Here is a 25,594-nt window from a genome sequence, read left to right as displayed (position 1 = left end):
ACTGGGTTAAGCAACAACAGAATAAATTACTGTCAGTACCTAAAAAAAAAAAAAAAAAAGTGTTTTCATAACTCAGCAAAGTCTGTCAAATGTGTCGATAACACAATAACACAAACACGTGTTAATCTCAACAACAGCTTTATGAATACATCTCATGTATTAGGTTTGATATATTGTATAAATAATCGTACAGGACATGCATTATAGAGTGCAGCCAGACAGTAGTTTCAGGTTGTTTTACGATTGACACATTTTTCAACCTCAGATATGTTATGCATGTAAAAGGTGAAGGGAGCTGCAGTTTTGCTACATTTCGTTTCACAGTGTACGTATGAGTTGTGTTTTGGCGTCATCTATTTTTGTGTGTGATGTGTGTGTACTGTATTCAGATGCTTTAAAAACATTTATTCATCAGCTATTTATGAATTGTCATTTACACAGACTCTATAAGAAACAGCACAAAACCATGTTTCAAAGGCATCAAAGAAGTTCTGAGGTATTAAAAGTTGTGAAACCAGAATTAACCCATACGTTCATTCGCATAACATAAATATTATTTCAGATGATTTTAAAACTTATAAAATAGAGACAGAATATCAGCTTTTTGAGGCATGAAGTCTTTAAAGAAGTGGTTTCCCAGCAGGAAACGTCATTGATATTAAATTAGATTTAGGTTGCCAGCGACTACAGACAATGTTAGTTTGACGTCCAATAACGACGTAAAATGACGCTAATATTTGGTTGATTTTAGGTTGTGTTGGAAAATGGACCAAAATCCAACGTTGAGTCAACATTTTAAACCAACGTCATATTAACGTTAAATACGGATATTTAATCGTCAGGTATGGCAACCAAAAACCCCCATCTGAAAGACTTCATATTGGTAACATCCACACGTCAAGCTGTAACATCATTAGACGTTGATATTTTGTTAATTTTAGGTTGCGTTGGAAAGTGACCAAAATCCAACGTCAAGCCAACATCTTAAACCAACGTCATATTGTCGTCAAATACTGACATTTATTCGTCAGGTATGGCAACCAAAATTGAATGTCTGATAGACGTCATATTGGTAACGTCCACACAACTTCAAGCTGTATCATCATTAGACAGCGATATTTAGTTGTTTTTAGGTTGTGTTGGAAAGTGACCAAAATCCAACGTCGAGCCAACATCTTAAACCAACGTCATATTGTCGTCAAATACTGACATTTATTCGTCAGGTATGGCAACCAAAATCCAACGTCTGATTGATGTTATAGTGGTAACGTCCACACAACGTCAAGCTGTGACATCATTAGACTTCATTAGACTTTGTCTGTTGTGTGTATACCCTTTTGCCCAGTTTAATAAAAGCATCTAATGTAAAAAATAAAAACCACAACCAATTTTAAAATGATTCCTTCCTTCCAGTATAATAAAACATTTAAAACATCAAATATTTGAGTTCCCGATACCAAAATAAGCTATTTTGTCACTCACAATGTCTTCACGAGCATATGCCGTTGACATAATCATAAAGTAAACAGCAAATGATGTTTCAGGGAAAATTGTGATTCTCTCACATGTGCAGTATTGAGATATAGCTAGAGAATATATAAAAAAGTGTATTAAAAGACCACGAAAGTATAAAACAATAATCGTAATTTACTGCAACAATGAAATAACGGCGGAACTAATTCACATTTCTCATTTCTGTCATTTGATGTACACTACATTCTACATCTAATGTTTGGCTTAAAGATCGAAGTTAAAGATGAAAAGATGGACAAAAAGCAGGGCGGAGAGGAACATTATTTTAAGGTATTTTCTTCAAACCAACTTTATATGAGAGCTTTACTTGTCTTTGTAAAAAATTCTTCAAGGTAACCATACTAAAAAGTGCACTTAATAAAATGGAGACCACACTGTCTTCAAACACGTCTGCTCTTCTGTATTTCAATATGCTTGACTTCCACATGTAACAGATGAAGCGCATGATGTATTTAGATATGAAATAACCCAGACTAAACAAGTCTAAAGAGGCTTAAACTCCATTAAGAGCAGGGACACATTCATCAAGTTTACTGTAAATCAGCCTACAATTCTGCTCTCAGTCTATTTCAATTTTACATTTAAAGTCACAGTGTCTGCAGGAAAGTCCCTTAAACAAGTTCCTTTGGGTTTGTGGTCCACATCGGGTCTGGATAATGAAAGTTATTCAAACAGTATCCTCCTGTTAGAATAGTTATAAGAAGAATGGAGAAAGAGTGAACAGAAATACACTTCCCAACATGCTCGTAACGTTTACATGTAAAAGTTCCATGAGATGTTTCTGTGTGACCTTTATTGACTTGCTTCTAGTTTTATAAAAGATCTTCACAATGTCTTTCATAAGACAAGATGCATTATTCAAAAGCGCATATGACACTTTAAGACAAACCATCAATTTTAGCAGATTTAACGATGCACTTGATAGTTTTTTCTTTTATTTTTAAAAGTATATTATGATTACATATAAGTCATACCATTATTGGTTCCCAGATTGTTCTCTGTTGGTTTGCCAGGAAAGTTTTCTTAAAGAGTGTAAATAAAACATTCCCGCAACAGTTCTCTTCAAGCAGCCTCCCTAAAAAGCCTCCCGTTCTAATTAGGTTTCCAAAAATACTCAAATGGGAACCAAACAGAAACCATATTGGAATGTTCAATGTTTGCTGTGCTAATAAAATCAATTTAAATCTCCAGTATAAAAGGTTGGGTGTAGAGTTTTGAGATCACATGACAAGCATAAATCAACAACGGCCAATTAAAAATAATCCATAACGGTGTTTGAAATTGCGTACTTCCATACTATATACTAGTTCGCTTAAAACAGTATGCGAGCTGAGTAGTCTGTCCGTATAGCATTCGAAAAACGGTAGGTCAGATGACCTACTACTTCTGGCGAGATTCTGAAGTTCGAATTGGACGGATGCTACACAATGCCATGATGCACTGTAAGCGAATTCCTGAATGGAAGTAACGCAACTGAGGTGAAGTAGGTTACGTGATGATGACAAAACGGCAGATGTAGTACGTCCGAGTTCCATTCATACTACTGACTTACTGTATACAAAGTACTTTTCTAACGGCTGAGTAGTACGTTTAAATTCAAATGCCGTATTCACTGAGTAATAGTTGATTTCGGACGCATGTCTGTATTCGAAATTGCTTCCTATATACCCTCATTCACTATACCCTACATTAGTCTACTAATATAGTTCACTTATATTTTATTCGCCAAATTTCGTTGCAGGTCGGAGGGATGAGGAGTGCAGGCCGTGAGGCTGTTTAAAGTTTGAGTCCCCTGTTCTATACAGTATGAATGGAACTCGGATGTACTACATCTGCCATTTTGTCATGATCCATGTTCTACCGACATCAGTTGTGTCGCTTCACTGCCATTCATGAATTCTCTCACGAAGCATTATGGGATACCGTAGCATCCATCTGATGCGCACTTTAGAGTCTTGCCTGATTCAAACATACTACTCGGCCCACATACTGTTTTGGCATACTGTATAGTATGAAAGTATGTGATTTTGGATGCAGCCATTTAGTGTATAGTGGTTATTGCGGTGCATTGTGGGATTAAGTGCACTTTTTAACATCCACTATGGTTTTTGAGACCACTACAAATGGCTGCTGCCTCAAAGAGTGCACAATTTAAGGGGATAGGGGGCGATTTTAGATACAACCCGTATTGACCTTATTCTTTACACATGTGCAGGAATCTATTTGTCTCCAAACATCCAGTTTTACTGACTTCCATTGATTTTTAGACGTTAAAAACAGCTCGTTCTGCTGCTTGATATTGCGAAGTGGTATTTTCTTATTGTATTATTCTACTTTTAATGTACAGTCATGAACACACTTGTTTGCAGAGCAAGTAGTTTGACCGTTTCTGTCGTTTATTATCTCTAGTCATTTCTGCCATAGGTAACTAAATCGGAAGTTCTAAAACAGAGGCTGCGTCCGAAATCGCCTACTACTCAGTAGGTACTGCATTTGAATTTAAACGTACTACTCGGCCGTTAGAAAAGTACGTTCTATACAGTATGAATGTGAAAAGTATGAATGGAAATCGGACGTACTACATCCGGCATTTTGTCATGGCCACGTGACCTACCTGCGTCAGTTGCGTCGCCTCACTTCCATTCATGAATTCTCTCACGGGGCATTATGGGATAGCGCAGCGTGCATGGGATGCGCACTTCAAAATCTCGCCGGGAAGTAGTAAGTCATCCGGGTACTTCTCGCCTACCGATTTTCGAATTCTATGAATTCGGACATACTACTCGGCTCACATACTGATTTTAGCGTACTGTATAGTATGGAAGTATGCAATTTCGGACGCAGCCAGAGTCCTGGAGGGCCAGTGTCCTTCAAGGTTTAATTCCAGCTCCAATCAGACACACCTGTGTTATCTAATCAAGCTTTACTAGGCTTTCTAGAAACATTCGTGCAGGTGGGCTGAGGCAAGTTGATGCCTGTAATACACCGGACGTCCAGGACCTAGTTTGGGCAAAAACCCTGTTCTAAAACAATCGCACTGAAGAATAAGGTCAATACAGTCGGCTAATTGAATTCTTCAGTGTGATTCAACCATACCACTAGCCGTCAGTGTGATTTATCAAGTGCACCTTTAAATCAGCCACCAACTAACTATTTCCATCTTTGATCCATTTCTGACTGTATTCCAGACCTTTTCCTCCATCACAGTGTTTCTCAGGTCCAGCACATTCACAATTCACACACTCAAATTGGCCACTCTTGTCCTCCTGGTCACGGAGGAGAAATGTCTCTATAAGCACGATCACAGTGAAGCCGCTCTCAGCAGAGGTCAGACACATAGTCGAAGTCCCGGAAACTGTCCTGATCTTTGCGCGAAAGCACTCGAGGCTCGCGGGGAGGAGTGAGAGTCGGCGCTTCTGTCGTGAACTCCTCATCAAAGTTGCTGACGTCTTCTTTTCCTCCGATGGATGGAATAAAAGGAGGAGGGAGTTTGCGGAGGAGAAGAGCCTCCCAGTCCATATTCTGAGGGAAAGAAAAAGAAGACGAGCTTATTACAGGGTTCCCACGCTTTCCCGAACAACAGACTTATATCACTCAATTTTCATCATAGGTGCCCTTTAAGATTTCTCTGTTTTTTCCTTCTGTTTTTGACAATTGAGTACAACTCATTGAATATACACATAAACAAATTTTATTTTACATTTAATTTAAGCACTTTCAATGACCTATGTTAAGTACTTTCCAGGCCTTGAATCCGAGGGAACCCTGATATTAAGTTTTTATTTTTTTAATAACTGTAGCCCTTTGTGAAGAAGCCATTCATGCTTTTATTTTGACAAGGCTAGACTATTGTCAATTAATCATTATTAAACAGTTTACAATTGATAGTAAACATCACTGCAAGACGTTTATCAGGTACTTAACAAGAGAGAACATTTGACTCTTTGCCAGTCAACTAACTCTTGGTTCTGCACAAAACCACTGCACAATGTATTCACGTTAAGCATATTAAAGGCATAGTTCACACAATAAAAAGAAAATTCCATTATCATTTATTCATCCACCACTTGTTTTAAACCTATTTTTAGTTTCTTTCTTCTGTTGAACACAAAATAAAATATTTTGAAGAATGTTGAAAACCGGTAACCATTGACTTCCATAGTATTTGTTTTTCCTACATCGGATGTTTATGGTTACTCATTTTCAACATTTTCAGAATTTTGTCTTTTAAATAAAAAAAAGTGGTTTTGTGAATGCCATACTTGACTTTTGAGACTAAATCCAGCAGACAGACAACATCATAAGACGTTAATATCAGGTTAGATTTAGGTTGTCAGCGTATAAGAACAATGTTATTTTGACGTCCAATCACGACGTGAAATTACAATGTATTGTGTGTATTTTAGGTTGTGTTGGAATGTGACCAAAATCCAACATCGAGCCAATATCTTAAACCATTGTCATATTGATGTCAAATAATGACAGGTACGGCCACCAAAACCCAACATCTGATATATCACATTGGTAACCTCCACACAACGTCAAGCTGTATCATCATTAGATGTTGATATTTAGTTGTTTTTAGGTTAACCTGATTTCCGTTTCCAAACAAAATGCAACGTCCCACAATGTTGGGGTACAACGTCAATCTGACGTCCTGTGCCTGTTGATACTCTAATACTCCAAATTCACCAACATTAGAAACAAATCTATGTTCAAGTGCAAGTGTTGTGCAATAGGCAGAGAATTTCATGAGAAGTTGGATAATTTAAGAGTTATTGATAATTTAATCGTAACACAGACCAACAGTTTTCAAAAGATTAAACATCTCTCTTACCCTGAAGAAAGGTTGTTTCTTTACATCTTCTGCGTCTTTCTCACTGGAGCCCAGTCGTCTTTCTGGATTTCTCCTTAGTAACTTTTGAACACAAAATACACCAAAACAAATTCTTCAAACTGAAATAACATAGACAGAATGACATTGGTAAAATATAATTTCTCAAAAAGTTCTGTCAACTGTGTGATTTATTTACCCTCCTCATGATGCCAATGGCCTCTGCGGACAGGAACCTGGGGTATCGAACTTCATCATTCACTATGCTGTCAAAAACTTCCTCTTCGTCATCACCTGGGAATGGGGACTGGCAAGACAGTTTCAGATCAGACACATCTCTCACGATTCTGAAAGAGTATTTCATATCTAAAAGCCTAAAACAAGCTCACCTCTCCCACCAACATTTCATATATAAGCACTCCGAGACCCCACCAGTCCACAGCACGGGTGTACGATGTGTCTGTCAAAACCTCTGGAGCCAGAAACTCTGGAGTCCCGCAGAACGTACTGGTCCGGTCCCCAAAACCCATACCTGAGAATAAGAGACAAAAACATCCCAATTCAACATGAGCAACAACGTCATCAGATGGGTGATAAAGGAAAACAAAGAAATAATCAAAGTCCAAAAAGAGGCTTTTACCTTCTTTACACAATCCAAAGTCGGCAATCTTCACATAACCCTCTGTGTCAAGCAGCAAGTTGTCTAATTTAAGATCTCTGGAAGACAAAAACAAACATTTTGACTGTGTGAGAATATATATATATATATTCAAAATATTCTATATATAAAACTATATATATATAAGAATATATAGTTTTCATGGCGCTTCACTTTTTCCACATTATCTTATGTTACAGCCTTGTTCCGAAATGGATTTATTTCCTCAAAATTCTACACACAATACCCCATAATGACAATGTAAAAAAATATTTTTTGAAATTGTTGCAAATTTATCAAAAATAAAAACCCTGAAAAAATCACATGTACAGAAGTATTGACAGCCTTTGCAGTGAAGCTCTAAATTGAGCTCAGGTACATTCTGTTTCCACTGATCATTCTTGAGATGTTTCAGCAGCTTGATTGGAGTTCACCTGTGATCATTTCAGTTGATTGGACATGATTTAAAAAAGGCATACACCTGTCTTTATAAGGTCTCAGGGTTGACAGTGCATGTTAAAGCACAAACCAAGCATGAAGACAAAGGAATTTTCTGTAGACCGCTGAGACAGGGTTGTCTCGAGGCACAAGGCTGGGGAAGGTTACAGAAAAATTTTCTGCTGCTCTGAAAGTTCCAATGAGCACAGTGGCCTCCATTATCCATAAGTGGAAGATGTTTGGAACCACCAGGACTCTTCCTAGAACTGGTCGGCTATCTAAGCTGAGTGAGCAGACAGATGCCATTCCCACCTAGAATTTGTCAAAAGGCATCTGAAGGACTCTCAGACCATAAGAAACAAAATTCACTGGTCTGATGAGACTAAAATTGAACTCTTTGGAGTAACGTTACGTTTGGAGAAAACCATGCAAAACTCATCACCAGGCTAATACCATCCCTATAATGAAACATGGTGGTTGCAGCATCATGCTGTGGGGATGTTTTTCAGCAGCAGGAACTGGAAGACTAGTCAGGGTAGAGGGAAAAATGAAGGCAGCATTGTTCAAAGATATCCTAAATGAAAACCTGCTTCAGAGTGCTCTTGACCTCAGACTGGAGTAAGGGTTCATCTTCCAGCAGGGCAATGACCCAAAGCACAGCGCCAAAATATCAATGGAGTGGCTTCACAACAACTCAGTGAATGTCCTTGAGTGGCCCAGCCAGAGCCCAGACCTAACTCCTATTGAACATCTCCGAAGAGATCTGAAAATGGCTGTAGACCATCGCTTCCCATCCAACCTGATAGAACTTGAGAGCTACAGCAAAGAGGCATAGGAAAAAATTCCCAAAGACAGCTGTGACAATCTTGCGGCATCATATTCATAAAGACTTGAGGCTGTAATTGCTGCCAAAGGATTTGTACATGTGATTTTTCAGGTTATTTTAATCAATATAATTGTTAAAAAAACACACTAACACATGTAACATTCTTTAAAAACAAAGAACATTTGCAGATATCTTATTTCCTGCATACTCACCGGTACACAATCTTGTTGTCATGTAAAAACTGAAGCCCTAAAACTACACAAGCAGAATAAAACCTGCAACAGACAAACACACAAAAAATCAAGTATATTTATTTATTATGATATTTTCTATCTTCTAACCCAAATATTAGCTTTGCAAACTTTATATAATATGAACTCAAAAAAGTGTCTTCAGCAAAAACCCATTCATGTGAAACTGAAGAATGAAGCAAGAATGCAAAAAATGTATTTTAAAACATAGACTGAGCCCGACATAAAAGACGTTTAAAAATATTTTCATCTACACTGCTGTAGATGATTTTAAGATTTTTAATTACACAGTAAACAAAACCTGGCTAAAACAGGGTGTACGTACACAGCCCGTGGCTCGGTGAAGACGTCTGCATGTATGTGCATCATGAGGTCACCGCCTGCTGTGTACTCCATCACAAAACACACATGTTCTGGAGTCTGGAAACACGCAAACAGGTTGACAAGGAAGGGGTGTTGTGCACCGTTCACCGCCTCGAAAATACGCTTCTCACACATCAAACTGATGAAAAAACAGAGAAAGAAAATAAAGAAATCAGGAACAGACTTCAACTCAAATCAAAATCCCCTAAAAAGCTCTTATGTTTACCTTTCTACTTCATCTCTGGCTACAATGTCTCCTTTCTTTAGAGCTTTAATGGCATACATACTCCCTGACTTCTTATATTCCGCCAGCAGCACCTGATAGACACAGATATGACATGAGAAAATAAACTCAAAGAGAAAGAGAAGCTGAGGGTGAGTAAGGCAGAAAATCACCTTTCCAAAATGGCCTCTGCCAAGAACCGCAATTAGTCGGAAATCCTGCAGGCTCAGAGAAGTCTTCTTCTGTTTACTACACACACACACACACACACACACACACAGACACACACACTTAAAAAACACAAAAATACCTTAGATATAGTGGGAGTTATATGTGTTTGAGTGTACCTGCTCAATGAGTGTGTTCTGATAGGCGTGGTGACGTCTGGAGCAGAGAGAGGCTCGGTGGACGGCTGCCTCTCCTATGAAAGAAAAAAGAAAGGGGAGGAGTTAGAGACCAATGGGAGGGGCTAAATAAAAAGAGGAGGGGCTGCAGATAGATAGGAGGGACTAAATTTATAGAGGAGTGATTATAGTTGAGAGGTGTTCATTATAAAGAAATTTAATAGGTTTACCAAGACTTAATAGGTTAAATATAAAAAGTAGTAGTTACAGGCAGATGGGAGGAGCTTAATATAAAGAGGAGGAGCTGTAGATATATGGGAGGGGCTCATTATAAAGAAGTCACATATACTCAGAACAGTTTACATATAAAGAGGAGGGGTTATGGATAGATGGGAGTGGCTTGATTTAACGGGGAGGTGTTATGAAGATGAGTGGGCAAAATATAGGGGTATAAAATATAGATTTGAGGGGCTTTATATAGAGAGGAGGAGATGCAGACTGATGGGAGGGGTGCATTATAAAGAGGAGGAGTTGCAGGTTTAAATGGAGGGGCTTAATATAAAGATGAGTTGCAGATAGTTAGAAGGGGCTAAATATAAAGAGAAGGAGTTATGGATGGGACGTGCTTAATATAGAGAGAAGAAGATGCAGACAGATAGAAGGGGTGCATTATAAGGAGGAGGAGTTGCAGATATAAATGGAGGGGCTTAATATAAAGAGGGAGAGTTATACATAGTTGGGATGGGCTTAATATAAAGAGGAGGGGTTACAGATAGATGGAAGGGACTTCATATAAAGAGGAGTTACAGATAGATAGGAGAATCTTAATAAAGGAGTTACATTAATAAAGGAGTTACATATAGATTAAACAGATTAAATATAAAGAGAAAGGGTTACAGATAGATGGGAGGGGCTTAATATAAAGAGGAGAAGTTACCGATAGATGGGAGGGGCTTAATATAAAGAAGAGGAGTAACAGGTAGATGGGAGGGGCTTAATATAAAGGAGTTACATATAGATAAAACAGATTAAATATAAAGAGGAGGGGTTACAGATAGATGGGAGGGGCTTAATATAAAGAGGAGAAGTTACCAATAGATGGGAGGGGCTTAATATGAAGAAGAGGAGTAACAGGTAGATGGGAGGGGCTTAATATAAAGGAGTTACATATAGATAAAACAGATTAAATATAAAGAGGAGGGGTTACAGATAGATGGGAGGGGCTTAATATAAAGAGGAGAAGTTACCAATAGATGGGAGGGGCTTAATATGAAGAAGAGGAGTAACAGGTAGATGGGAGGGGCTTAATATAAAGGAGTTACATATAGATAAAACAGATTAAATATAAAGAGGAGGGGTTACAGATAGATGGGAGGGGCTTAATATAAAGAGGAGGATTTACAGGTAGATGGGAGGGGCTTAATATGAAGGAGTTACATATAGATATAACAGATTAAATATAAAGCGGAGGGGTTAAAGATAGATGGGAGAGGTTTAACATAAATAGGAGTTGCAGATAGTTAGAAGGGGATAAATGTAAAGAGGAGAAGTTACAGATGAATGAGAGGGGTTCATTATAAAGTAGTTACATATAGATAAAACGGGGAATATAAATAAGAGGAGTTAAGGGTGGATGAGAGGGTCTACATATAAAAAAAGAATCACAGAAAAATAGGAGGCTACAGAGATGAAAAGAATAAGAGAGAAGCTGCTTTATAAGAGGGGCTAAATATAGAGGCGTTATACAGTAGTTAAACAGGAGGAACTACATTTAAAGAGGAGGGGTTAAAGTAGATGGGAGGGGTTATGGAGGAAGGGAAAAAGCTTACATATGAGAGGATTTAAAGTAAAAAAAAAAGAAAGAATAAAGACGTTAAAAGAGAGAGAAAGTCTCTAACCGGAGTGCTTATATCTGTCACCTCCCGCCGGATGTCCACCTTCATTGGTGAATCAAAATCTAAACTCAACTTCTCCACTGATATCTCCCTGTAACAAACGCATATGTTAGTAAATGCAAAAAAATATCTAAGAACAAATGTAATTTCAGTTAAGCATGGACATTTTAGACTTTTATAAATAATAAACAGGATGACAAAGATGTAAATCTACCATTTTATCTAAATATGTACTATTTGTGTAACATTATAACCTTAACAAAAAGATACACAAGCAACCGTTTTTGTTTTGTTGACACTGTTATTACAAATTGCGGAAGATGGTACAGGCACATCTGATGGTGTGTGTGATTTACCCAGTCTGTAGAGTGTGCGCGTTAGGGCTGTAGGTTCCTGTGTTGTTGACGGTTGGTATGGCGTTCCTCAGTAACCTCACGAATGTGCCAATATCAACGTTCATCTGTCGAGCTCGCAAAAATGCTTTACCTGTGTATGATCACAAACACACACATACACAAAAGAGAAAAGTTACAACACTGACCACTAGATGGAGCTCACTGACCTCATGCCATCATTTACCCATCCTCTTGTTCCAAATCTGTTTGATTTTCTTTCTTCTATTGAACACAAAGGATGATATACTGAAGAATGGTGAAAAAACAGCCAAAGACTTTCATAGTATTTTTAATTCCTACTATGGATGTAAATGACACATTTCCCCAACATTTATCTGAATATCTTGCTTTGTGATCAACGGAAAAAAGAATTTGAGCAAAGTTTAGAAACACGAGTGAGAGAAAAAGGTGGGTAAATGATCATTATTGTTATTATTGTTAATTATTATTATTTTCTCAGTTATGTTCACTAGTGATCCTTCCTGACAGATCGCTGGAGAACTACAAATGTCATGTTTAGGAACTACAAGTCCTATCAGGCCATGCCAAACACCAGCTGCTCATCAAGGCTGATGAGGCACAGCTGAGACGTGTGATGACTGATCATTTAGACTGTTTATACACCACACATACACCAGTTTAGTACGGAGTCTTTGATGTTGATGTACGTTCTTTGCATGTCCTAGCTTCTTGTTGTTTTGCCTGTTTCTTGACTTTAGCCTTGTTTATTGTTTGATTCCTGTTTGCCATCTATTTTTGACCTTTTGCCAGTGTTTTGACTACATTTTTGGATTGTCCTTTTTGTATCAGCCACTTCTGTTTGTCCCTGTTTTGCTTAAATATAATCTTATTTTATCTGCACTTGGATCCTCGTCTCTGTTGTTCCTTGCTTTGATCTCCTCACGTGACACTTTCACTTACGACAACTGGCCAAAATTAAGCATGTTTTATCGCACAAGCACTTTGAAACAGTAATCCATGCTTTTATAACCTCCCACTTGGACTATTGCAATGCCCTTTATTTTGAGGCGAGTCAGTCTTTGATCTCTTGACTGCAACTGGTTCAGAATGCAGCTGCACGTCTTTTAACTGGCACACGCAAATACGAGCACATCACCCCGATTTTATCTTCTCTTCACTGGCTGCCCGTGCATTTCAGGATCCATTTTAAGTTACTTTTAATTATTTTTAAGTGTCTAAATGGTACTGCACCCCTTTACCTCTCTGGGCTTCTCTGTCCCTACACAACTGCTCGTTCGCTCAGGTCAGCCGACCAGCTCCTCCTGGGTGTGCCCAGGACCAGTCGAAAGCTCAGAGGGGATCGGGCTTTTGCTGTGGCTGCACCAAAATTGTGGAATGAGCTGCCGTTGTACATTAGACAGGCCTCTTCCATTACTGTTTTTAAATCTCTGCTTAAAACCCACTTGTTCAATTTGGCTTTTAGCACAGCGTGAGATGTTGACATTTTATGTTCCTTTATTTGTATTTTAAAGTTTGTTTTACTCTTTGTTGTCAGCACTTTGGTCAACTGTGCTGTTTTAAAGTCCTTTATAAATAAATTGAATTAAATTATTGTTCATTTTTAGTATTATTATATGTTTTCTTTTTTTTAAATCAGTTGTTGGTTTCAAATTAATCCATGACGTTTGTATTGCAAGGTGGCAATCTTTACAGAGCCAAAGATAAAGCAGGGTATATACTAGGGTTGGGCATCTAAGCTATAATGCCGATCCGATACGCATCTCGATACAAAGAATACGATCCGATATATTAAAGTTACATTTGTGACATATTGCGATGCGACACGATACGATTCACACCCATATCACGATACGATGCGATATTTCAGCACTAACTAATTAAATCAAGTTTAAGAGATGATGTAAAAGAGGATGCTGTGCCATTGAATGAGTTTGATTATTTATAAACCAAGCAAAACCAAGACTTTTTTTACAAACTGGCTCTTCTCTCAGAGCCAGAGTGTCAGTTTACAGCAGAGGGCCATTTTAGAACATATAGCACATATTATTTAAGTATTTTCAAGATAAACAGAATGTATAAGTGCAATATATATTAAAAAAATATATATATATTTGCACTCTTTCAACATAAATAAATTTAGCATTGCACAACAAGAATTGTGATTTAACTTTTCAACTATGAAAACAAGTTTTACAAAGATATATTTTGCCACTGATTATTCAAAACTTAAGGTTGTGAACTAGCAGTGTTATGCTGCTTTGAAACATCACTGTCACTGTAAACAACAGGCTAATAAAAATATAACAAACCAGCAATCTTCTTGCTGTGAGGTGGTCAAACTACCCACTGTGCCACCGTGACACCCAATTATTTTTATCATTATTATTATTAATATTATTATTATTATAATTAAATAAAAATTAACAGGAGGAGGTGTTTAAAACCTTCGTTCTCCGTGACACTAGGCTGAATATCTTTGCAGATGAACAATGCAATAGCATTCGGTATTGGCGTAGAGCGAGCAGAACTGTTGCGCATGGAAACAAAAACTTGCAATGCTTTTCTCACCACTTTTGGAGCTGGTTGAAGCAGTGCGAAAGCCGGGGATGCAGAAACACTGGAAGATGCTTTCACAACAACACCGTGGCGCCGCTTCAAGTGAGATATCAGATTAGTCGTACTGCCGCGTATTTTACAGATGCGCGGCACATTTTGCAAATTGCATCTGTCCTGTCATGTCGTCCATCCTTAAATCCATAATGTTGCTTGCCATACTTTAGATTTAAAACTCAGTGGGGAATAAAATGTTTGTTTTGCTTCTCGCGCTTTCTGAGGGCGCTCCACTAGCTTCATCCGCACACCTGATACACTGAGTTGTAGTGTGTGCACATCCGCAAATCCGTTGCTAAGGCTTACTTTATGTAGGTCGATTAAATTATGCGCCAAAAACAGGTTGACAACACTTGTTAATAAATAAAAAATACATTCTATATTAAAAATATAAGCTGTATCTCGGAAAAATCGATGCATCTCGCAAAAACCGATGCATCTCGATTTGCTTCCAAAATTTCATTCATCCTCTGCTGCTCAACCGATGCACTCGCATCGTGCACGCGCATGACCGCGTATCGATACATATCGGTTAATCTACCCATCCCTAGTATATACAGGAATCACTGAGTTTAATTCAACACTGTACCTCTTAAGACTTTTAACAACGTTTCCATACATTTTAGGACCCCATTGCCACTTTTTTAGAGTAAACCCTGTAACACTGGGGACATTTTAGCTTGTATATTTACTAAATGCTTATTGTAAAAAAGCACAAACTGGCCAATACCAATACCGATTTTGAAATGTTTCAGAAATCAGAAACCATTCATTCATTCACTTTCTTATAAAAAAGTCTTCCTTTAGTAATCTGGAGTCGCCACAGCGGAAAAAAACGCCAAATTATCCAGCACATGTTTCACGCAGTGGATGCCCATCCAGCTGCAACCCATCATTGGGAAACATCCATACACACTCATTCACACTCATACAAACATGCGGACAATTTAGCCTACCCAATTCACCTGTAACGCATGTCTTTGGACTTGTGGAGGAAAGGAAACCCACGCAAACGCGGGGAGAACATGCAAATTCCACACAGAAATGCCAACTGACCAAGACTCGACCCAGCGACCTTCTTCCTGTGATGCGATAGCACTACCTACTGCGCCACCGCGCATCGCGCTAAAATAAAAAATAAGTATGTGACCAAAACAAACTGCTTTATCACTAGTTGAACTTTTTCAAGTGATTTAAAATTAGAGTAGAAAATGAGGCAGGTTGGGCAGTGGTTGAACAAAGAATATACAGCCGGAGCGGTCGGGTGCGGAATAAAACCTGGCGGGAGCGGGATTAAAAATCCAGTCCTGCACAGATCTCTACTTCACAATCAATTTACACAGCATTCCAATATTTGCGTATTTGATTCAAACCTTGGCATATAAATTGTATAATCAAAGATTATTAATAGCATTTAAGACATGTTAATACCTTTTAAGGGTCTTACATTACTTTAAAAAGATTTATACACTTTTAATACAATTTAAAACCCCGCGAAACAATTTAGGTTAAATTTAGATGAATAAATCAATAGATGCGCACATCCCAACACAGAACACATGTACCCATGTCTCTTACCCTGCTGCTTGGAGAAAACATTCTTCTGCCGTTTTAGCCGTGGAACCCTCTCAATCACAGGGTTAAAGAAAGTAACCTGAGGCAAACAGATGGTACACATATGTCACACACTTAGCCCATTGGTGAACACTAGTGATTAAAGCACATTTATTTGATTTGGCTGTGATGTGATTTCTCTCTTTATAACACACAGGAAACATGTTATGTTGAGTGCGCACCTCTGCCAGCAGCAGTCCCTGTGGTTCTAGCTCTAGCTGTACTTTGTGTTTCTGGTTGTCCAAGAAATCCTCCAGCTTGAGAAATTTCAGCGCACACAGAGAGCGGTAGTCTCTCCAGTACACGGCAATCTCCATCTCTCTGGACTGTGCACACACACATACACACAAATCAATCAATATCATCAACATCAAAGCTTTATTCTAGTACTACGTTTATATTTTTCGTAATGTGTTATTGTTTTGTTTGAGCTTATTTATATTTACAGGTTTTTTTGTTAGCAATTTTGTTCGGCACTTGAGCCATTTTTACAAGTTTTTAAATATTTCTGCATAGCTTTAATTCATTTTTCATTTCATTTTAGGATTTGGCAATTTTGTATACAGCACATTGTCAGAATTTTATTTCATTTTTTAGCAATGCAGCTAGTTAGTTTGCTATAACAATTAGAGTAAACAGTCATTATACTAATAATATTTGCTGTATTAAATATTTAAATATTTAATTATTAAAAAGTATTTAAAGTGGGTAGCACTTTCGTCTCACAGCAAGAAGGTCGCTGGTTCGAGCCTCGGCTGTTTTAAGGAAGATAATGAAACGATGTTGGTAAATAAAGTTAATATATAAACTTTTGTTTGAAGTTTTATAGAGATGTATTGCTGGTGATTGGATGGGTCTTTAAACAATTTTAGGTAACTTTACATGGACATAGGAAAATTAAGAACTATTAAAACTAGTGTTTGAAATTTAAGACCTTTTAAAAAAACACAGGGTTTCTGCAGGTTTCATTAAGTCAAATTTAAGACATTTTAAGTTTCTTTTAAGACCATTAAGAATAACATTTTTAGACTTTTTTAATTGCCACAAACATATTACTATTATTGTTATTTCTTAGCAACTTTAATGTGTTCAAACAAAAAAACTCTAGTTGTATACACTTTTTTCCAACATGATACGTTTAACATTGTTCAAAAGTATTTTTTATTGTGAAGTATTCGTTATATGATCAAAAATATGCATTTGTTGGATTTAATAGAAATGGAATTAATAAAAAATAATATAAATATTATATCTACTCCCTCCTAATCCTGTAAAAAAAAAAAATTCTATGAATGGAAAATAACGTAAAGAGACACATTGCTCTGTTATTATCCTTAGGAACTGTGTGATTGTTTTTTTTTTCCCTGAGAAAATTTGGGAGTTTAATTGGAAGAAATTGCTATAAAGATGTCTAACAACTATTGCAAATTTTATCTCTTTGCCATTAAAAAACTGAAATATAAAACTTAAATATAAAAAATAAGGTTTTATTAAGATGGATTGTTGGTGATTGGATGGATGTCAGCCCCACTGGGTAGCTTTACTTGGACAGAGGAAAATTTAGACCTGTTTAGATAACATTTTAATGAATTTAAGACTTTTTAAGACCTAAAATTTAGTTTTTGAAATTAAAGAAATTTTAGAGACTTTTTAAGACTCTGCGGGGACCCTGTAATAAAACAGCTAATAATGTTTCAATTATTGAATAAAAAAATAGGTCTAGTTTTTGTTTTTAGTTTAAAATGCTGATCAGATATATTTTAAAACATTCACTTGCCACTTATTACACACAAATAACTGTAAAAGAGTCGCTGAATCATGCCGGTCTTAATTTGCATGAGCGTTAATCACTTTGCATGTTCAGTGTGCTTTTTTCCTCTGAACCTAAACAACAGCTTGTCATTGCTTGCGTAAGAGTTTTTTGAGACGCTCCAGTTAGCGAGACACTGATGTTTCATATCCGCAGGATTTTATTTTTATAACTATAATTACAGTCTAATGCCTGGAGCGTTAATTAATGAAACAGATACTGAAGCTCTAATCTGAGCAAATCTACTATTAAGGCAGAGCTGAACTCACTCTCTCCAGCTCGATGATGAAGGTCTGATCCCAGCCCTGTTCTCCAACCATCTTCCATGCTGTCTGACACACCACAGTGTTGTCCAGCTTCAATACTGCGCTCACATCCGCTATACACACACACACACACACACACACACAAAACAAACATCAAATCCAAAATCCATCAAATATTAGGCTTTTTTGTACACTTTCTGAAGAATACCAATCCAAGTCACATCTGACAATAACTTGACAAACCATAGCATAGCATGTGTACTTACAAGATCTATTTTGCAGAGTGCATTCTCTGGAAAACTGCTGTGTGCAATAATCAAATTTAAACTCTTTAAAAGGTCTGTTTTATGAAAATCATAAGTTAAAAACCTCTTGAAGACATATTCTAAATGTCTGTTTATCATCTATCACCGGGGTCACCAAACTTGTTCCTGGAGGTCCGGTGTCCTGCAGATTTTAGCTTCAACCCTAATCAAACACACCTGAACAAGCTAATCAATGTCTTACTAGGTATACTTAAAACACCCAAGCAGGTGTGTTGAGGCAAGTTGGAGCTAAACCCTGCAGGGCACCGGACCTCCAGGAACGAGATTGGTGACCCCTGATCTATCAAATACAAATGACATCTTCCAGGTGTAAAAGAAGACATTTCTGTGATGTATGTGTGCTATTAGGGTATGTATGAGTCACAAAAAAGTCACTTAGGGACTCCAATTTCAGACACAATACTGTCTTTCTTGTAATGTTTTTTTCATTTATTTACAAATGTATTTATATACTGTATTGAAAAAAACTGAGTGAGTCAATAATTCAATAATTCATTTAGAAAATAGAATAATTTTTTTTTTTTTTTTTATTAATGAATCAGCTGTTTAAAATCGGTTAAATAAACGATTGAACAGGATCTTTAACACCTGACAGTTTTAATGTCACACTTGGTCGTCATTGACGAAAAACAAGCACAGATACCATCACAAAATACACTCAGCAAATATTCTGTAGTTGTTGCGAGCCACAAGAAAATAAATAATTATTATATACACTAACAAGTATTGTCGCCTATCCAAGTTTTAGGGTGCTTTCACACTTGGTTCATTTGCCTGGACCGTACCCAAGTTCGATTGTCTCCCCCTGCCACCTCCTCGGTTGGTTTGTGTTCATACTGTCTTTTTTCCTTCTGATCCCCGGTACGCTTGCGTCATCGAGCTGCTGTTTTGTTTACGGTCATTGCTAGTTGACGGTCACGAAAGTAAGTGCCGGAATGTAAAGACGTCTGCACATGGCAGTCATTCAGCTTTAACTGAAGCTTTTGGTTTTGGACATACAGAAAGCGACTCGCATCATATCTAATGTTCAAAATATGGAGAGGATGACTTTTTCTTTAAAACTACAAATGGACAAATAATTGCAATATTGGGAGAAATGGATTGTACTTATGCCTTTACAGAATGTAATCTGATTTATATATGTATTTGTTCATGTGACCTGTAAGGAAATATGTGACCTGTTCATTTAAGTTCTGGCGTTTTATTGTATTATTTACTTAATTTAATTTATTTTTTTAACCTACTTTTTGTATTTTTCCCCCTTGTTTTATTTATTTATTTATTTTCTTCTCTCCTTAAAAGAAATAAAAATAAAGTATAAAAAAAAGAAAAGAAAAAAAAGAAAGTGACTCGCGTCTATCTGCCGCAAAAATGTTAGAAACATTCAGAACATCACACAGTGTCTGCAGGAGGTGTTTTTGAAGGAGACAAGCAGACATCACTGTGTTTGTCCTGGCTCAGTCCCGTACCGCGTGTCACCAAGGTACGAAACGTGACACAGACACACACACGAACGTTATGAAAATGATAGTTTGTTGTACAGTTGGCGGTTCACTTCCGTTATTTGGTACGATTGCATTCACATCAAAAGTGACTCGTACCAGAGTTCACATGAACCGCACCCCAGACCACCTCTTTCAGGCGGACTCGGGTACGGTTCACGGGTGCGCACCCGAGTTTAGAAGACACATTCACACTAGATAAACGTACCGTACTATGACGTCAAACGAACCCGGGTGCGGACCAAAAGTGCTAGTGTGAAAGCACCCTTAGGGACAACAAATAATACCTTGACTTCTAGTCCATAATTTGGTATCAGCAGTGGCTTATATGAAAAGAATTTGTCCTCTCTTGTGGTTTGTACAGTAATCGGCAACACAAATGTCTAGATACCTCAGGCTGTTGATGTTGCCATCCACTCTGCAGATCTCTTGCATGCCCCCATACTGAATGTAACCCTAAACTATGATTTTTCCTTCACCAAACTTGACTGATTTCTCTGAGAATCTTGGGTCCATGTGGATTCCAATAATTAATCTACAATCTTCAGTGCTTGTGATGATTGGGATGCAGTTCAACAGATAATTAGTCTGAAAAAAACTACCTTCGGCCACTTTTCCAAATGATTGAACTAGAAGTCAGGTTATACCAGGATCGATGACAAAACTTTTTTCAGATAATGTATATATGCATCATCTGCATAGTCTACTAATATCATAAAAATGTATTTTACTTCCTCTCCAAAACAAACCCCAATACGGACAGAAAAAGAAATAAAAGTACGCCTTACTAGTAATTACTGCACTATACACGTCATTTTGTAACACAAATCGCAGCACATTTGAGATGCTAAACACAACTTGTTTTTCAAAAAATATACTATGCGAGTAAACACAAGCTGCAAATGTTGCAAACGTCAGCAAACGACTTGCCAGACTGGCAATGCAACACCCCATGTGTTAAAAGCTCAGATGCACGACATCCTGTTCTGCTCAAGGCAGGGCTGTCATCACACATGACAGACACAACAGATTATTGAGTTATATCAGAACTCGCACATCACTACAGCCAAAACGCACTAGAAGCGTGACATCCTCACACACTCACAGGAGAGTTCGTCGGTTTTGAGGGGTGTTTTTCCACTAACGCTGCCACTGCGACTATACAGGCCTTTTCCACTGCGCATGAATGATCGTCCCTCTCCTGGACTGTAACACGGTAAAACCACCTGGCTACCACGAGAGCGTCCGGGAACCACCTCCAGAAGACCCATACAGCCCAATAATGTCACCTGGAGCCGACCTGCAAAAACAGGGGAAAAAACATTATTAGAAGATTGTACATTACGACTAATGTTGACTTTCTAACTTGAATACTATTGATACTTGATTCCAATTTTAATGCCGTAGGCAAATGTTGGCACAGCATTAAAATTATAATATTCATTCATTCATTTTCCTTAGGCTTAGTCCTCTACTCTATATCATGGTTCACCACAGTGGAATGAACCGGCAACTATTTTGGTATATGTTTCACGCAGCGGATGCCCTTCCAGATGCAACCCAGTACACCTTGTAGCACTCAAAAACTATGGGCAATTTAGTTTATTCAATTCACCTATGCATGTCTTTGAACTGTGGGGAAAACCAGAGCACCTGGAGGTAGCCCACGCCAACATAGGGAGAACATGCAAACTTCACAAAGAAAAGGCAACTGGCCGAGTCGGGACTCAAACCAGTGACCTCCTTGCTGTGAGGTGAGAGTGCTAACCACTGAGCCACTGTGCTGTCCTTATTTGAATAATCAGACATGTATTAATTTCTTAATTTGCTAGAATTGGATCCTTCAAGCATATCTCAGTGTTAAGAGGTTTTACTACTGGTTCAGTCCGACCAGGGTTGCCTGAAACTAAAACCCCCCCCAAAATATGTATTTTTTCTAATTAGTCAATTGCTGCTCCCATTTTAATGTGAAAACTAGGGCTTGGTGGTGTGACGATATAATTTGTTACTGTGGAATAGAATGTGTACTGTAAAATGTTTTTTTTTATTCCGTCTATACCTCGAAATGTAAATAAGAGGCCAACTCACGTGCACCATGTGTGAGGCTACGATAGATGCTACATGGAAGACTGGCAGTTGATTTTTTTATCGCTAATTTTTAATATTTACACAAGAATTGTAATTTTTTATAATTAGTATTTTTGAAGGAAAAAATGGTTTGACATTTCGTTAATATTTCGTTTCATATTTAACTGGTTAGTTTTATTTTCATGTTACTTGGGACATCTTTTAAACCTGTGAGAAGATGCTACTTGAGAAATGTTTATAATAATAAGTTCTGTCCACATAAAACAAAATGTGCCACATAAAACAAAACGAAATGTGTCATGCAGTGGAATTTGCTGTTCATCTAAAGTCATATTTGTTTACTAGATTTATGAGGTTAAAAATAAAATACAACATAATCAAATAAGATCAAGTCCTGTTCTTTTCTTAAATATTTATATTTGTTTTAAGAGTTCACACTTAGATATTGACTGATGCTATTAGCAGGTTTGGCATGCTGTCCCGGGAGAGAACTCTAATCTCAGAGATAATTAAGCCCAGCTGCAGTCAATCATATTATGTGCTCCACTTGAAATTAGTCTGTGAAACTTTACTTATTATATAGAGCCCTTTTTGGACATTTTTTGGAATAACTACCTTTTAAAAAAAAAAAAAAATATATATATATATATATATATATTGAGAAAGATACCGTTACCGTCAAATAAACATCCCCATACCCTAAAAATAATACTTTTTTGGTCATACTGCCCAGTCCTAGTGGCAACATGTAGAAGTAACTGATGTTCTGCTCATTTAATATGAGTCGTGCTATCAGACGGTTTTACTTGCTCACTTAAGTCTCATTCACACCAGCAGCAACTTTGTAGCTGCCTGATGCTCTGGGTGGTGCCTTGCTGCAAACGCAGGTCTGTGTAAGTCTACAACATGGAGAATACAACCGGCCTCGGAGCAAGCTGAGAGAGGATCACGTCAGCTCTACTGCGCCTCCTATTGCCTGTCGCTCAAGAAAGTTGCTCTTCATTTGCATAAAGTTAAAGGATTCTCAACTTTGTCATGTTGCTCGACACGCACACCTGGTCGCCAACAGTCGCTGTCACTCGCGTAGACGGAGGTCGACGGAAGTTACTTACTCTCCGTTAAAATGAACTCTCACAAGTCACTTTGCCACTGCAAGTTGCTCCTAGTGTGAATGAGGCTATACAGCAGTCTTAGGGCTGCCAGATATGCACTTCTGGATAAATGTCCATTAAGAAATGTTTCATTTTGTATTCGTGAGAACAAAAAATGTTGGCAGCCATGGCATGTTACAAAAGTAACGCAAAAAACGCAACCCACAACTTTATACTTTTCCAACTACTGTATTTTCAAAAGGGGCGAAGCAGTGGCGCAGTAGGTAGTGCTGTCGCCTCACAGCAAGTAGGTCGCTGGGTTGCTGGTTCAACTTTCGGCTCAGTTGGCGTTTCTGTGTGGAGTTTGCATGTTCTCCCTGCGTTCGCGTGGGTTTCCTCTGGGTGCTCCGGTTTCCCCCACAGTCCAAAGACATGCGGTACAGGTGAATTGGGTAGGCTAAATTGTCCGTAGTGTATGAGTGTGTGTGTGGATGTTTCCCAGAGATGGGTTGTGGCAGGAAGGCTGCATAAAAATATGCTGGATAAGTTGACAGTTCATTCCGCTGTGGCGACCCCGGATTAATAAAGGGACTAAGCCGACAAGAAAATGAATGAATGAATGAATGAATGTAGTTTCAAAAAAAAGAGCCCACTTGCCCAGAACCAAACTCAGTCCTGGCAACACTGATTCAGATTTTCACTTTTGCCCAAAAATTAATAAATAAATGAATGAATTAAAATACAAATATGTATTTTTTGCGTTATGAACCACATAACATTCAAATTAATGACACTATGTAGCAATCTAATAAATGTCACAATCGTTAATTCCAATTTTAGTATTAGAGAATAAACAATTAGTCTTATTTATATAAAGTTAGAACATTATAGACGACAAGTGAACATTCAGTATTAAACAAACAGTCAAACTACAACCAATAAGACAAATACATACAATGAAACATATATACAGATGAATCTATCGCATTAAAGTCTTCTGGCAGTTCTAACTGTGACACTTTTGTTACTCTTTACCTCTACCTCATCTATTCTTGGAAAGGCTGAAATGTGCATGAAGTTTGCAGCCTCAGATGTATAATACAATCTCAGAAAATATTCAGGATCACTACATGTCAAGATATTAACACTCCACAGGACTTTAACTGAACTAAATGAAATAAGCATGAATTTATGTGTGTAAATGATGTGGTTTTTCGTACCAGTGAGGGGTGAGGGTTTGGAGAGGGTGCTGTACTGGTTGTGCAAGTAGGGGGCGCTGTGTTGAGAGCTGAAGGCTGGTGAGGATGCTAAAACCAGCTCCTCTTTGATAACAGAAGCTTTGGGATGATCCTCAGGAAGCTCTGCTAACCGTCGATCTAAAGAATCTCGCAGCAGGTCCAACCTTTGCGACGATTCACTCAGACGACACTGAGCCTGAAGAAGAAAAGGAGAGAAGGAAAATATAAAGAGGGTCAAAAAGATCTATACTACAGGGCAAAACTAATACTAGAAATTTGACTCAACATTTACTATGCATAATTACTAAGACAGTTTAACAAAGTTTAGAAAGGATTATAAGTGGGTCAATATAATGACTATAACAGCCTCGTATGAATGTTTACTTTACAAATCACATAAAAAGGACAAAGCAGGGGTCCCTGTATGTATCCCAGTGTGGGAAGACTTTTGGTCTTATGTGATAATGTCTTGTAACACAATTTAAAACTGCTCACCAGGTTCTCCTAATAATATTGTACTTTTGTCCTAGTAACCACTGTATTCATTCTGGCTTTACATTTAGTAGGCCACAAGTGATAACTTGTAATATGTGTTTGTATTATTTTGTCATGAACCAGAAGAAAACAATAAAAAACTTGAATTTAAAAAAAAGAAAGGATTATAATTAATATCTTAAAAATTGACGTAGTAATTTATGTTCATGCAATGACAGTAAACAGTACCCAAAACAGTTTGGGTTCCAACAATATCTCTTTAATGTTTTGTAAAAGAAGGTCAAATAGGTTTGCCAAATCATGAGGGTAAGTATATAATTTTTGGGAAAAAATGTAACAATATATATATTATATAATTTTATTTTATATATATATATATATATATATATATATATATATATATATATATATATATATATATATATATATATATAAATTTCTTTTTTTTAATATAAAGCAAAAACAAAACTGCCAGTAGGTGGAGGTAAATGTCATAAATGTTAAAGTTGGCCAAATAAACTAAAATAATTTTCATTTAAATAATTTTAAGTAAAAAAAAAATAAATAAAATGAAATAATAAAATAGAATACCAGTAGGTGAAGGCAAATGTCCTAATTGTCAAAGTTGGGCAAATAAAATATTTTTATATATAATTTTAAATTAAATAACTTTAAATAAAATAAAATGAAATAATTTAAACTAAAATAATTTTGAGTAAAATTAAATTAAATTAAATGCCAGTAAGTGAAGGTAAATGTCTTAATTGTCAAAGTTTGGCAAAATAAAATAAAATAATTTTAAATTAAATAAT

General features: G+C 37.2%; 1 protein-coding gene across 12 annotated transcripts in view; it reads right to left on the bottom strand.

The window, feature by feature from the left end:
* Window positions 1-1,912: 1,912 nt before the first annotated feature.
* Window positions 1,913-25,594, bottom strand: part of pkn1a (protein kinase N1a) — an 82,014-nt gene continuing 58,332 nt past the window's right edge. For 3 of the 12 annotated variants that reach the window (XR_015476934.1, XR_015476930.1, XR_015476927.1), the window contains exons 6-23: window positions 24,270-24,483; window positions 20,976-21,170; window positions 18,046-18,155; window positions 16,149-16,292; window positions 15,931-16,006; window positions 11,722-11,851; window positions 11,369-11,456; window positions 9,474-9,547; window positions 9,300-9,375; window positions 9,130-9,221; window positions 8,866-9,042; window positions 8,502-8,564; window positions 7,008-7,084; window positions 6,757-6,899; window positions 6,567-6,674; window positions 6,371-6,451; window positions 3,384-5,055; window positions 1,913-3,048 (exon numbers count right to left, since the gene is read on the bottom strand). Coding sequence is in view for 3 of the 12 variants with exons in the window: in XM_087237666.1 (XP_087093792.1) it covers window positions 4,852-5,055; window positions 6,371-6,451; window positions 6,567-6,674; window positions 6,757-6,899; window positions 7,008-7,084; window positions 8,502-8,564; window positions 8,866-9,042; window positions 9,130-9,221; window positions 9,300-9,375; window positions 9,474-9,547; window positions 11,369-11,456; window positions 11,722-11,851; window positions 15,931-16,006; window positions 16,149-16,292; window positions 18,046-18,155; window positions 20,976-21,170; window positions 24,270-24,483 (2,052 nt within the window). In the remaining 9 variants the exon portion in view is untranslated. Of the gene's footprint in view, window positions 5,056-6,370; window positions 6,452-6,566; window positions 6,675-6,756; window positions 6,900-7,007; window positions 7,085-8,501; window positions 8,565-8,865; window positions 9,043-9,129; window positions 9,222-9,299; window positions 9,376-9,473; window positions 9,548-11,368; window positions 11,457-11,721; window positions 11,852-15,930; window positions 16,007-16,148; window positions 16,293-18,045; window positions 18,156-20,975; window positions 21,171-24,269; window positions 24,484-25,594 lie in introns of all 12 variants that reach the window. The other 9 variants (XR_015476933.1, XR_015476931.1, XR_015476928.1 and 6 more) reach the window with 3 other exon arrangements.

The sequence above is a fragment of the Danio rerio genome, chromosome 1 (genome assembly GCF_052040795.2).
Source record: "Danio rerio strain M-AB ecotype USA chromosome 1, GRCz13ab, whole genome shotgun sequence".
NCBI lineage: Eukaryota > Metazoa > Chordata > Actinopteri > Cypriniformes > Danionidae > Danio > Danio rerio.
Note: the sequence above shows the minus strand (reverse complement) of the source record. Positions and strands in the feature narration are given on the sequence as shown.